Here is a 14851-nt window from a genome sequence, read left to right as displayed (position 1 = left end):
ATTGTGATCAGATAGTATGCACGGCTTATTTCTGTCATTGAGATGGGTCTCTTGTAAGCAATGAATTGTTGGATCTTCCTTTTTAATCCAGTTCATCAAACGGTGCCTTTTGATGGAGGAATTAAGTCCATTAACGTTGTGTTAGTACTGATAGGTATGTGGTGATTCCTGTTATTTAGTTGTCTTAGTTGTTTGAAGGTTTGATTGTGTGTACCTAAGTTGAGGTTACTCTCTACTTTCTTGCTTTTTCTTTTCCTGTAGTTTGGTGCTACCTGTCCTTTCATGGCCATGTTGGGTTTCACTTTCTGTGTGCAGAATCCCTTGAAGGATCTTTTGTAGTGGTGGCTTTGTGGTCACATATTGTTTTAGTTTCTGCTTATCATGAAGACTTTTATTGCTCCATCTATTTTGAATGATAGTTTTGCTGGGTAGAGTATCCTGGGGTTGTAGTTATTTTTATTCAGTGCCTGGAAGATCTCACCCCAAGCTCTTCTTGCTTTTAATGTTTCTGTTGAAAAGTCTGCTGTGATTTTGATGGGTTTACCTTTGTATGTTATTTGTTTTTTCTCTCTTACAGACTTCAATATTCTTTCCCTAGTTTCTGTACTTGTTGTTTTAATGATGCTATGCTGTGGGGTAGTTCTATTTTGATCTGGTCTGTTTGGAGTTCTGGAGGCCTCTTGCATCTGTACGGGAATAGATTTCTCTAGTTTTGGGAAATTTTCTGTTATTATATTGTTGAATATATTACGCATTCCCTTTGCTTGCACCTCTTCTCCTTCTTCGATGCCCATGATTCTCAAGTTTGGTCTTTTGATGGAGTCGGTGAGTTCTTGCATTTTCTTTTCACAGGTCTTGAGTTGTTTAATTAATAGTTCTTCGGTTTTTCCTTTAATTACCATTTCATCTTCGAGTTCTGAGATTCTGTCTTCTGTTTGTTTTATTCTACTGGATTGGGCCTTACATTTTGTTTTGCAATTCTGTTTTGTTCTTCTTTCTGAGGTTTTCCATATCCTGAGTCTCTTCCCCTTTAATGTTGTCTATTTTTGTCCTGAGTTCATTTATCTCTTTGTTAATCGTGTTCTTTATTTCACTTTTGTGTTTATACAGTGCTTTTGTGGTTCCCTTTATTTCTTCTTGTGCTTTTTCAAATTCTCTATTTTTGTTGTCTTGGAATTTCTTGAGTGTCTCCTGTACATTTTGGTTGACCATATCCAGTATCATCTCTATAACATTCTCATTGATTACCTGTAGTATTTCTCCTTGTAGATTGTTCTCGTGGACTTCATTGTGTTCTTTGGCATAGTTTATCTTCATTTTGTTTATGTTCATTTTGTTGGAGACTGGATCTGAGTATTTGTTTTCTTCATTTCCCTCTGGTTCCTGTACTAATTTTTTGCCATGGGGAAACTTGTTTCCCTGTTTTTTCTGTCTTCCCGTTATTGCCCTTGGTGGTGTTATTGTCCCTGTACTGTGTGCAATTAAGTATTTTCTAGCTTGTAATAATAACAATGGTGTAATTTAGAATGGAAGGGTGAGAGGAGATGGAAAACAAAGAAGTTAAAGAAAAAGGGAAAAACAAATAAGTAGAAAAAAACAAAGAAAAAGTTTCAAAGATATAAGCAGGGAGAGATAGTGTACTAATCAACAGTAAGCTGAACAGGCATTAGAGAGAAAAGAGGATTGAAAATAAAAAATAAAAATAAAAAATGAATAAATGAAAATATATGTATATAAAAAAATTTCCAAGTTCAAATGCAGTAAAGTTTCAGTCTTAATAATTTTGGTGTTCGTCCCTCAGCCTCCAATCCTGGAGATCTCAAAAGTAGTTTTATTGTTGTCTCATCAAAGGGGGAAAAAACTAAAATAAAACAAAATGGCACAAAACAAAGAAAACCCACCAAGTTTCCCAAGTTCAAATGCAATACAGTTTCAGTAAGTTTTCAGCATGCAGGTGTAGTTTGGTTATTGTCTCATCAAAGGAAGAGAGAAAAAAAAGTCTGGAGACAGTTCTGTGAATGGCTATCTGTGGCTGTTGCTCACCTGCCCACTGATGTCAGCTTGCTGTTGCTGGAGGCTGTATTTATGCAGATCTCAGGAGTGAGCTTAACACTCACCTGGCCCCGCAGGCTTTGTTTACTCAGAGTTCTGCTGTGTGCGAGCCACTGCTACAAGCTTTCCCCTTTCCAAGCACAGTGGGGGAGGTGACACTGCACCAGCTTTCTCAGGTCTGTGTGTTTATTTACAGTTCACGTGGGAAGTGGGTCTTTCCCCCTCTCCTGTGGAGTTTTCCTACCACCGCCACTTTTACAAGCTTTTCCCCTAGTGGTTGCTGGATGTGTGCCGCCCCTCCTACCTTCTCCATCCAGCTTGTGAGGGATTTCCCCTCCCCCCTTCTTCAGCTCTCAGGGCGCCCCGCCCGCTTTGCTACATGTCTTTTTTGTTGTTATTGCTTATTATTCAGTTTCTCTTTTCTCCCTGGGTGGGGGTCGGTCTGTCCAGGGGGCTATGCTGATCTGGCCCAGGGTTGTCTGTGGGAGTACCGCATACTGCTTAGCTCACGTTGTGGTCTGCGTCTTCCCTAGCCATCTGGGTGCTGGCGTCTGGCGGCGCAGGAGCCCTCCTGGTTTCTCCGTTTAATGTGAAGTGGAGATACCATGCGCAGGCTGGAGGTGTGGAGGAGGCAAAGTTTTGCCTCTTCTGGGTGGTTTTTCCTGTAAGGTCTATCTCCAACATCTCTTCCTCCCTGTAGCTGCCATCTTGGAATTCCTCTGTGTTTAACTTTTTGAAAGACTAACCTTTTCAAGAATTGTCAAACCGGGGATGCTGGAGGACTAGCTCAAGCAGTAGAGTACCTGCCTAACAGTCACAAAGCCCTAAGATCAAATCTCAGTACAAAAAAAAAAAAAAAGAAGAAAAAATATTGCCTGTTTTTTTTTTTAAAGCAGCTGTACCACGATACTGTTCCACAAGAGAATAAAAGTTTTCCACATCCTTGTCAACACTTGTTACTGTCTTTTTTGATTGCAGCTATCCTAGTGGGAACTATGTGTACTTGTATCCTTCAAATACACCAAAATTCCTAACCACCATAAGCAATCTGTTATATGTTTATTGTCTGAAGGATTGGCATGTAACTGGTTAGTCATGTAATTGGGTTTCACCTCCATGTCCTTTGGATTCCAAAGCCCTGTTGTATGATGCCTTTACTGCTTTTAGAAAATTTATCCTTTCAAAAGCATTTATTAAGTCAGACAATTAGATTATATTCTGAGAAATACTATCATATATACATATAAAAAAACAGTATGCAAATACAGGAATAGAAGTGACCTAACTTTCCTTGAGGGATGGAGAGGGGTCCATGAGGACTTTATGGAAGTGAAACTTGAACTAAGTCCTGCATTAGTAGTTGTTTAGGTAAACAGAGAAAGAAGGGCATGTCAGAGATGGAAATAGCATTTGCAGAGGTTCTCAAAACCTGAATCAGGATAGGCTTTTAATATGTTTTGTTTTTTAAATTAATGATTGAATAAACCAAGAAAAGCAAGGGAGGGGGAGAAAAATAAGACACTGTATATGTTTAGTTTTTGGCTAAATGATAGCCAAAATCAGAACTTTGTTAGTAGGGGCTAGGACTGTAGTTCATTGGGAGAGCATTTCCCTAGCATGTGTGAAACACAGTGGATTTGGTACATAGCACAGGAATGAAAAAAGTTTGTTAGACATTTGGATACTTAAGGCTTAAGTTTGGGGAATGTCAAAGGTAATGATATAGACTTGAGGTTCAATCTAAATTATGGTAGTTGAAGTTATAGGGGAGATGGGGTACCTAAAGAGAATGTGTAGCACAAAAGAGAAAGGGGTCAAAAGAAAGCCATATGTGATACTATCATTTTAAGGAAAGATAAAAGGAAGTGAAAGAAACATAGGAAAATTTTTAACTCTAGAGTTAGGAAGAGAAGCAAATGAGAGTGGAATCATGGAATATAAGCAAGGAGAAATCATATTTAACAGTTAATTTTGGCAAAATTTCAGGCTTTCAGAAAAAGTTGCAAGGATAATACACAGTCCCTAAAACATCTTTCATCTAAATTATCCTAATATTGACATTTTACTGTATTTTCCTTCACGTAGAGCTTTTAAAGAAGAGAACAAGATAGAGAACAAAGCCATCTAATGTGGAGAAAAAAATTATCTATTAAATTTTGCAATTAGCAGTTGAAATAGAGTTTATGAAATACAGATCCAGTATAACAATTGGGATGGAATCAAATTGTAATAAATCATGGCATTAATTTATAAAATGGAAAGGAAATGGAAATAGTGAGCAGAAGTTTGACTTGGAAATGAAAAGGAAAAAAGAGAGTGATAACCAAAGAAGAGTGGTTGACATAGGATTATTTCAAAGTGAAACATCCTCTCTCATACTCATCTTTTCCAAAATAGTTTATTCTCAGACTTTCGTCTACTTAGGTTTTATATTTTATATTGCATCTTTCTTCATTTTTTTTCTTGATTATAAGGTATAATCCTTTGGTCAAATAAATTTACTTTGAATTTATGATTCTTAATTGCTTTTCTGTTTGTTTCCATTTCCATAATATCCAAAATCAGAAGTAGTAGTGGTAGCAGCTGTCAAGAAAGTCCTTCTGCTCCATCTTGTAAGAAAAATGAGAAGAAACTTAATGGTGAAAACATGGAGAATTCAATTGAGGAACAGCTTCAGACTGCTGGGGATGACTCTTTACGAAGTGATAGCATTCCATCCCTTCCTGATGAGAAAGGTAATGTTTCCTTGCACATACATGCATAATCATTTGTTAGAGAAATTGGAGAAAAGGTGATCCTTGTTATAAAGTGGCAAATAATTTGACTAAACTGTGTTGTTTATGATTTTCTCCATTGTTTAAACTTTTTTTTTGTCTATTATAAAGAGAGAGAGTGAGAGAGAGAGAGAGAGAGAGAGAGAGAGAGAGTGTGTGTGTGTGTGTGTGTGTGCATGTGCGTGTGTATGTGTGTGTTTTGGGGAGATGTGCAGGTTGAACCCAGGGTTTTGTACATGCCAGGGAAGTGCTCTACTATTGAACTATACCCCCTAGTCCTTCTACTATTTCATGGAAAGTTGAAATTAAATGTGATGGACTTTAATATTTAACTGAAGAGATTTCTAGCAACGTTTTGAATGTGTGACTTACAGTAAGTTAAAGGAATTGTTAAGGTAAAATGAAGCAGAATTTGAAGATTTAGAAAATTCTCAGCCTATCCATGCTGCAAGAAAAAAAAGAGAAAGAGTATTTTGGAGAGAATACCAAGGGTACAGCTGGACAATCACTACACAAAGAGATCACCCATGGATTTGATCAGCCGTCTTAGCAGATGTGATTTTTATCAATTTGGACTAAAGGAGGCAGGATAAAATAAAGAAGAACAGATTTCTGGGACCTATTGAATGGGTCAATAAAGCTTCTCTGGCTACAAACATCCCTTCTCTGGCTACAAACATTCTTTCTGGAAAGAAAAGAATGACTTCCAGGGCAATTAAGAGGACAAACGGGTAGCCACTGTCACTGCTGGCCCAGGCTCTCAGTTTCAGAGAATGGAGCTATCTTCTTTCACTTCTTAGTTTTGATTATCAATAAAATTTGCTTTTAAAAAAAAATCTAAATGCTGGCATTGTGGAGAAAAATTTCACATGTTTATAACTAAGGTTGAACTGCTGAAACTGTTCACTGAAACATTCTTATTTACATTAATACTTTTCACCCCTGTGTTTATATTAAAAACTCACAAATGTAAGTGGAAAAACTGCTAATGATTTATTTCTGTCCCGTTTTTTACTTGTAACAAAACAGGTATATTTTGACCCCATAAAAAAACATCTAATGTCTAGTACTACTACTAATAAGAGGAAGAAGAAAAATTTTAAAATTTTTGTTGAAAATGAAATGAAACATTTCATTCATGTGCGTTTTTAAGCACATTTCCTACATATGGCATGTCTTTTGGTATAATTACTGCACATTTTTCATGGATAGCCAACAGGTTGGTGTTTTCAAAAAGGCCAACCAGAGAGCCCTCACTTGTCTCCTGCAGGGATCTTACAGCTGCATTTTAGAAGGGCAGATCTATTTTTAAGTCCTGAGCAATTTCTTGTAGCAGGAACTGGAAGGGGAGTTTACAAATCCTAAATTCATTGAGCTTCTGATAACATTTAATTTCAGAGTGCCACAGTACCAGGCCTGTAATGGTGAGGTTTTTTCACTCCTCCAGTAGAAGGTACACTCTTGTAAACCGCTTTTTTAGTCAGTTGATTGCTGGGTGCTTTGCCACCAGTTGATTTGGAGGCAGTCTATTTTATAAGAGCCACATAAGTAAAACCTTCTTACCCCGCTTCTTCTTTTGCTGGAAGGTACTGGCCTTAGAAAGCAAAAGCTGTGTTCTTGTGAACATCCACCTCCTCATTTTTAGGGGCCAGTCTTGCCCCTGCAAGTGTGGTGGGCACTGCCCCAGTAGGCCTAGAAGGTCGGGCTGCCACTCTGATCACCCATAAGATGAAACTGCCATTATGAATGAGCCCAGAGAGTGGACCAACAAGCCAAAGAAGATCATTCTGTAGTCTTAAGATCTAGTGGAATTTGCCTTGCTTAGGACCTACCACCTCTTTCTTTGCATTCTCTCCCATGTGGATGAGACTGTCTATTCTTTGCCTTTCCCAGCATTTCATTTTAGAAGCATATACATTTCTTGGTTTTATAGGTTGATAGCAGGATTGAAATTTTGCCTCAATATGGAATCGTATGTCAAGTTTAACCTGAATCTAATTTAGATAATATTTATTTGTTTGTTTTTATTATTGTTGTTCTGGGGGTACAACGTGATATTTACAAAAGTTCTTACAATATATCATAATTGAATTCACCCTATATCATTCTCTTTTATCTCCTCCTTCCCCCATTATTAGAATAGTTTCAACAGGTCTCATTTTCCCATTTACATACATTTGTACAAAATATTCACACCATATTCACTCTCCTATACCACTCCCTACTAAACCCCCAAGTAGAACCTGTTCTGCCCCCCCCCTGTTCACCATTTTAGTAAAAAACAAAATGACATTTTTGTTTAAGATCTCTATACAGGGAGTTTCCTTGAGACATTTCCATGTATATATGTATTATAACCCATATTGGTTCCTCTCCTCTATTTTTCTCCTTTTTACTTTAGTCCCTTTATGGTGATTTCAACAGGCTTAAAAATTCTATATTCATTCTTATATAGAAAGTACATCAACCATATTCACCTTCTTAACTCCGTTCTTTTAGCTTCCCTTTCTCGTATGTGACCTCCCTGTAGCGTGAAGTGTTTTTCATGATATTGCTTGAATTTGTATTAGGTCTGTATTCCACATAAGACAGAAACATGCAGCCCTTGGCTTTCTAAACCTGGCTAATTTCACTTAAGATGGTATCTTCCAGTTCCATCCATTTACCTGCAAATGACAAAATTTCATTCTTTATGGCTGAAAAAAATTCACTTGTATATAATGTAAATACTTCAGACAAGACTTTGGACCTAGAGTTGAAGCTGGAATAGGTTAAGGATTTTGGGGTGTTAGATTGAGGTTAATGTATTTTGCATGAATTGGAGGAGGGGGCAGAGGATGGAATGCCATGGATTGAATTATGGCTTACCTAAAATTCCTATGTTGAAGCTTTTACTTTTCATGTGACTTTAGTGAGGCAATTAAGGTTATCAGGTCATAAGGGTGTCCTCATAAGAAGATGAGACACCAGAAGTACATACTAAGAAAAGACCATGTGATGATATAGTCAGATGACATCTGCCAGCCAGGAAGAGAGACCTCACTAGACAACCCTGCTGACACCTTGATCATGGACTTCTAGCCTCTAGACTGTGAGGAAATAAATCTTTTGTTCAAGCCATTCATCCTGTGGTGTTCTGTTATGGCAGGTCAAGCAGACTAATATAATAGCTTATAAATATTGGGAGACATGCTTGGATTTTTTTTTAATTGATAGATACACACAACTAAAAATATTTTGTATCTCAGCACTTGGGAGGATGAGCAGGAGGATTGTGAGTTCAAGGCCACTCTGAGCTACATAAGGAAGACCCTGTCTCAAAAAACAAAACAAAAAAACCTTTTTATAGATTGTTAGGAAATTGCTTTAGAATTAGAACTGATAATGACAGCTTTCATATCATAGGCAAAATAAAGGATATAGGAAGGTAATAGAGAAATTTTCTGTTTAGTTTCTCCTGTAGGACAAGTTTAAACTCTTACTAAATTTTTATCTCAATAATAGTGTTTATAGTTAAAGTACTGATGACAAATTATCAATGCTATGTAAGCATTAGGTTAAATATTAACTATTTGTGACTTATTTAATGGCTGTATTTCAAGCATTTTCCATGGTGACTGGTTTCCAGTACCTGAATAAATAATTGTCAAGTGACTATTTTAAAATGTCATAAACTGCGACTTTTGGGTTTACTTAATCTCTTTAAACAATATTAAATTATTTTGACTGCTAGCCACAATGGAAGAACAGAGATCAAATTTACTTTCCTTCTTAAAATAAAACAAGTAAAATATCAGGCAAAACATTTGAAATAACTGTTTTCAATATATTGTATGTCAAGCAGTAAATGATATTGATTCATGGGCGATTGGAAACAAATGAGATGGGTGGTAAGCCCCAGCTTACTGCCTATAGATTTTCCAGACTGTAGAGCATGGAATCCAGTGGTCTTCCTGAGATAAGAAAACAAGAGTTAGGAGTTCAGAAAGGTGAAGGCAGCTAGAATTCATAGCACAACCATGAACCGATAGAAACTAATATGTAAGAGAGAACGTAAGAGAGAAACTACGTGACAAACAAAAGATCTGAACAGATACTTCACTGAAGAAAATAACCAGATGGCACATAGGAACTAGGAAAGTTCTTTAACATCATACGCCATCAAAGAAATGAACATGAAAGTCATAGTGAGAAAGTTAGACATAGTGACACATACCTATAGCCCCAGCACTCAGAAGACTGAGACTGGAGGATTACCTAAGCCCAAGAGTTCTTGAGACCCTGGTCCAGTGAGATCCTGTCTCCAGTTTTTTGTTATTTTTATTTTTATTTTTTGGTGGGACTGGGGTTTGAACTTAGGGCTTCACACTTGCACAGCAGGCAATCTTCCACTTGAGACTTTGTCTCAAAAAAAAAAAGAGAGAAAAAATCATAATGAGATACCACAATATGCCTATTAGAATGACTAAAATCCAAAGAATGTATAATAACAAATTGGTGGCAAGGCTGCAGAGCAACAGGCACTTACATTTATTGCTGGTGAGGATATAAAATGGTATGGTCACTGTGGAAGTGTTTGGTAGTGTTTTATAACACTTACCTTTCAACTCAGCAATCATATGTCTAGGCATTTGCCAAATGATTTCAAAGCTTATATGCACACAAAAACCTATATACTAATGTTCATTGGTAAAAAACTGGAAGTAACCAAGATGTCCTGCAGAAGGGGAACAGATAAATAAACTCTTCCATACAATGAACTGCTACTCAGCTATTAAAAGGAGTAAGCTGCTGGGTGTGGTGGTACATACTGTCACCCCAGCACTCAGGAGAATGAGGGAGGGGGATCATGAGTTTGAGAGTTTTGTAGGCTACATAGTAAGACCTGTTTTAAAAGGGGGTGGGCAAGTGATTGATTCCTGCCACACCATGGTGAATTTTAAATGGATTTTACTAAGTGAAGAAGTCTCAAGGTTTTGTGTTATATGATTCCATTTATACAGTATTTTGGAAAAGGGAAAATTATAAGGGTGGAAAAAAGATTAATAATATCTAGGCATTTTGGGAAAAGTAATTGATATAAAGGAGATGCACAGGAACTTTTATGGTGAAGGAATAGTTAATGTGTGTAATCTGTATTTTCCATATGATGCTATAATGCACTTCTAGAAACCCTGGAACTGTGTATCACAAAGGGAGTTTAAATATATATATGTGAACTATACATGTACACATACACATCAGTCAGGATTGGGGGAATCCCAGGATGGACTAATTAATGTAATTGTCTTACAAGTGTATGGCGTAACTACATTGAAGGGGATGGGGAAGCATTATGTTGGGTTCTCCGGAAGACAGAACTAACAGAATGTGTGTTTAAGAGATTTATTAGACTGGCTTACACATTTGGAGGATGGATCCCCATGATGGCCATCTGTAAACCAGAGAGCCAGGGAAACCAGTAGCTGCTTAGTCCAAGAAGCAATTATGCAGCTTAAGTATAGAGCTGAAGGTCTGGAAGCTCCCTAGAGAGCTGGTGCAAGTCTTCTTTAAAAGCTGCCAAATCTCGAGTCTGATGCCCATGAGTGATGGCAGCTGCAAAAAAAAAAAAGCATCAGCTAAAGAGAGTCACTGCAGTGTGAACTTTCCCCTTCTCCCACTTTTATGGGACCCAGATCCTCAGTCTGTTGGGCAGTGCCTCCCATATTCAGGGCAGGTCTTCTTCATTCACTTTGCTGAATGAAATGACACTCATCTCTACTAACACCCCACAGACACATGCAGAAGTGTGCTTAACCAGTTTTCTAGGTATCTCAGTGCAGTCACATTGATAACTAAGATTAACCAGCATAGGAGAAAAGAGAGCTGACCTAAGAAACATTGGCAAATGATATTTTGAATAGAAATTGTAAGTTTAATGCAAAAGGAACAGTGCATAGACCTATACTTTAGTTGGGAAATTTATTTTTCACAGAGATACAGGTCAGTAATTCTTTACCATATATTTGGATTGAACAAATAAGTGAATGAGTATTGGATGGTGGATATCAGGTTTCTCATGTTGGAGAGGAAAGTTACAAATACACTAGAAGGAGAACAAGAATGAACTCTGTGATACTGAATTTGAGTCAGAGACATCAGTATGAGTTCATGTTTAGCTTGTTGTATGGGTACAAAAGCAATTGTGTGTGTGTGCATATGTATACATAGGTGAGTATACATGCATATGTTACTTAGCACTCATTGCCCACTGAGCAAGTACAGAAGTAGTGGTACCCCACTAGTAGCAAAGACAACCAGTGCCCAGATTATGGTTTCTATATAAATGAAACCAGTGCTCTTTGTGGAAATTGCTGATTTAGGGCTTCAGGGAAAATACAAAATGAAACTGAAACATCTTCTGATACCAGAAAGTGAAGAAATATTTAGTAAACAAAAGATGGGAGGTATGTCAGAGGCACACAGGAACTAGCCTGAAAGAGTGGCCATGGAATTAATGCATTTCTTTTAAAGATTTTAAGTTTTATTTCTTTGCTAGTAATGTTAAACATTTTAAAACTTTATTTTTGCTGTTTACGTTCCTTTGTAAAATATCTGATCATAAACATTTTTCGTTTTTCCATAGGTTTATTAGCAGTTTTCTAGCTGATTTGTAAGAGGTGTTTAAATATAAAATACATTAATCTTTTACCATATTTCTTTTCCTAGTATTTCTAGGTATTTTTAGCATTGTTTTCTTGTTTGTAAGGTAAATGAATTTTATTATTCTGTGCCTTTTAATTGTTAGTGATCAGTTCTGTGAATTTATGTTGAATTGTCTTAGAGGCAAAAGGACTGCTACTTAGGTATTACTGAGAATAGTTATAATGGTAGAATTGACTTTCTCCTTACTCTTAGACTCAACTTCTATTGCAACAGAATATTCCCTGAAATTTGATGAATCCATGACAGAAGATGAAATAGAAGAAAAATCATTTCGATCTTTACTACCTTCTGAGAGCCATCGTAGATTTAACATGGAAAAGAAGAGAGGCCATCATGATGACTCTGATGAAGAAGGTTCCCCAGACAAGACTACCCTGTCTTCTGCCAAGGTGTGTTTTTATTTATATATGGAGATACATAGTTGTGCATGGTATTTTTTCAAAGGTATGAGAATACAATTTATATGTGATCTCAGTTGTCGACTATCAGAACTATTTTCCTATAATAATTAGTTTTGTGTTAATTTTTCTTATAAAATCTGACTTCACTTTCATTACAAAGTAGAATTTAAACTTATTTCTAAAAATGAGCCAACATTATTGTCTATCGCTTTTTCACTTGTTTCACTTTTTTTTTTTTTTTTTTGTGATACTAGGAATTGAATCCAGGGCCTCACACATGTAAGGCAAATACTCTACCACTTGAGCCACCCACTAGGCCATTTGTTCATTTTGTTTTGGTGATGATTCTTTCATTTTATTATTATTTTTTACAATAAGTTGTAGCATTTATAGTCCATACATACAAAACAAGTGCTTATTATGAAAGAATCCCTGCTCCCACCCCTCTGTATTTTGTTTTTGAGATAGTGTCTCACTAACTTTGTTGAGTCTGGCCTCCAATACTCATCCTCCTGCCTCTGCCTCTCAGGTAGCTGAGATTATAGGCATTCACTACCACACCCAGCTTCCATCACTCTTAACATTTCCTTCCATTTTAAACTTTGCATTCATTCTTATTTTCAAATTATGTGTCTTTTGGATAACAGAAACAAGTTCTTATCCCTCACTTTATCTCTGAGACAGTACTTGGTTTACAATAATTATTCATTAAGATTTTGTTGGCTGAATAAGTAAGCAGAGGAATTTTAATCTCGTGTGCCTTTTTGAAGAGTGTCCTCTTACGCAGTCTTAGCAAATCCATGCTTCTCTCCCTTCCCATCCCCTCCTCTAATTTTTGAGGTACAATCTCACTATATTCCTCAGGTTGTTCTCAAACTCCTATGTGCAAGTGATGCTTTTGCTTCAGTCTCCAGAGTAGCTTGGGACTATAGGCATGTGTATCACCACTCCTGGCTTCATAATTTATTTTTATATAAATGCTCTTTTTTTTTTTTAATTTGGAATTTTATTTTATTTATTTTTATTCATATGTGCATGCAATGTTTGGGTCATTTCTTCCTCCTCCCTTACTCCCCCCCCCCCGTCCCCTCCCTGTTCTCCCCACCCCCTCACTACCTGGCAGAAACTATTTTGCTCTTATCTCTAATTTTGTTGAAGAGAGAGTATAAGCAATAATAGGAAGGAACAAGGGGTTTTGCTAGTTGAGATAAGGATAGCTATACAGGGAGTTGACTCACATTGATTTCCTGTGCATGTGTGTTACCTTCTAAGTTAATTCTTCTCAAACTAACCTTTTCTCTAGTTCCTGGTCCCCTTCTCCTATTGGCCTCAGTTGCTTTAAAGTATCTGCTTTAGTTTCTCTGCGTTGAGGGCAACAAATGCTATCTAGTTTTTTAGGTGTCTTACCTATCCTCATACCTCCCTTGTGTGCTCTCGCTTATAAATGCTCTTTTTAATGTCACTCTTTTAGTTAAGTACCAAAGATTTAAAAAATGATAAACTTGAAGTAAACTCTTACTTTAGGAGCTGAGCATACCATTCTCAGGAGGGCAAGATAGCTTTTCTAAGTTTACAATGGAAATGGTTCGGCAGTATATGAAAGAAGAAGAAATGCGTGCAGCTCACCAGTCTTCACTTTTGCGTCTCCGTGAAAAAGCGTTGAAGGAGAAGACCAAGGCTGAATTAGCCTGGCTAGAGCATCAAAAAAAGTAAGTGTTTTTAGTGAGCATAATTTTCATTATTCATTTGCTTTCATAAAAATAAAATGCTTTGTGTTTTAAGATCTTTTTGTTTCCTAATTTATTTGCCTATTTTGGTGCTGGGGATAAACCCAGGGCCTGGTGCATGCAGTGTACAAACTTTTCCACTGTGCTACATCCCTTGTTCCCCTCATTTAATTTGACTCAATCAACCCAGTTTCTCACGCTAGGAATATGGCAGTAATATTTAATTTGTGTGATTTTCAAGACCTCCTTCCTACCCACACAATGGTTTCTTTTCTTTTTCCCTTTATGACTTTGACTCATCTTACATTGTCATGTTATACTTAATTCCTCTATAATACTTCTGTCTTTAAAGGATATTTTCTTGGGCTCACATGTATTAAATACTTGTGAATCGGTATATGTTGCAACTATTTTTGACATATGAAAACATTAAATTAGCTTATAGGCTTTTTGTAGTGAAGAATTCTTGAAATTATAAATTTAATCCATTCTTTGTGACAATGAAATATATTATTCACAGACATCTACGAGACAAAGGAGAAGATGATAAAATGCCCCCACTCCGGAAGAAACAGCGTGGTTTGCTTTTAAGGTTGCAGCAAGAAAAGGTATGTTAGGAGAAACACTCTTCTTGACAGTTTAACTAAAACACAAATTAGTTTGTGGAATTTATTATGTTGCATAATCACTTTTTCTTATTATACCTTAAATGAGATTTAGTTGATACTTGGCTACTGTTTGTGCCTATAGTAGTATAATTGTAGGGGTTTCATACATTAGAATGGTTTCACTGCTAACTTAATGTACAATCAAATCTTTGCCTTCATGCAGTGCATGGGATAGAGTAGTCTTTTGAAATGTATATATTTAAAAAGTTAAGATGTGTAAAGAATTAGCTATGGATTCATTTTTTACTCATTGCTTTCCTAACTAGATTTTCATGACATATTAATTATATACTGACATATTTTGGCTTAGTGGAATTACAGAGACCTTGGTTTTGAATCCTGGAGAGGCAGCAGGGTAGTATGGTAATTAAGAATTCAGACTCTGCAGTCTTATTAGATGAGCTAGGCCAACATCCCAACTCTTCTAAAAATTGTAAAATTGTGTCACAACCTTGACCAAATTCCTTTCTCTGTGTCTCAATTTTCTCATATGTAAGTGAGGGTAATAATAGCAAAGTAACATA

General features: G+C 36.6%; 1 protein-coding gene across 7 annotated transcripts in view; it reads left to right on the top strand.

The window, feature by feature from the left end:
* The window catches only part of Cep350 (centrosomal protein 350), a 168055-nt gene that overhangs the window by 82428 nt on the left and 70776 nt on the right, over positions 1 to 14851 (top strand). For 6 of the 7 annotated variants that reach the window (XM_074047329.1, XM_074047325.1, XM_074047327.1 and 3 more), the window contains 4 exons: positions 4618 to 4787; positions 11724 to 11920; positions 13457 to 13641; positions 14180 to 14267. In XM_074047329.1, the coding sequence (XP_073903430.1) occupies positions 4618 to 4787; positions 11724 to 11920; positions 13457 to 13641; positions 14180 to 14267 (640 nt within the window). The remainder of the gene's footprint in view (positions 1 to 4617; positions 4788 to 11723; positions 11921 to 13456; positions 13642 to 14179; positions 14268 to 14851) is intronic. The other variant, XM_074047326.1, reaches the window with a different exon arrangement.

This window comes from Castor canadensis, chromosome 11, assembly GCF_047511655.1.
Source record: "Castor canadensis chromosome 11, mCasCan1.hap1v2, whole genome shotgun sequence".
Taxonomy (NCBI): domain Eukaryota; kingdom Metazoa; phylum Chordata; class Mammalia; order Rodentia; family Castoridae; genus Castor; species Castor canadensis.
This window is presented reverse-complemented; position numbering and strand designations above follow the sequence as displayed.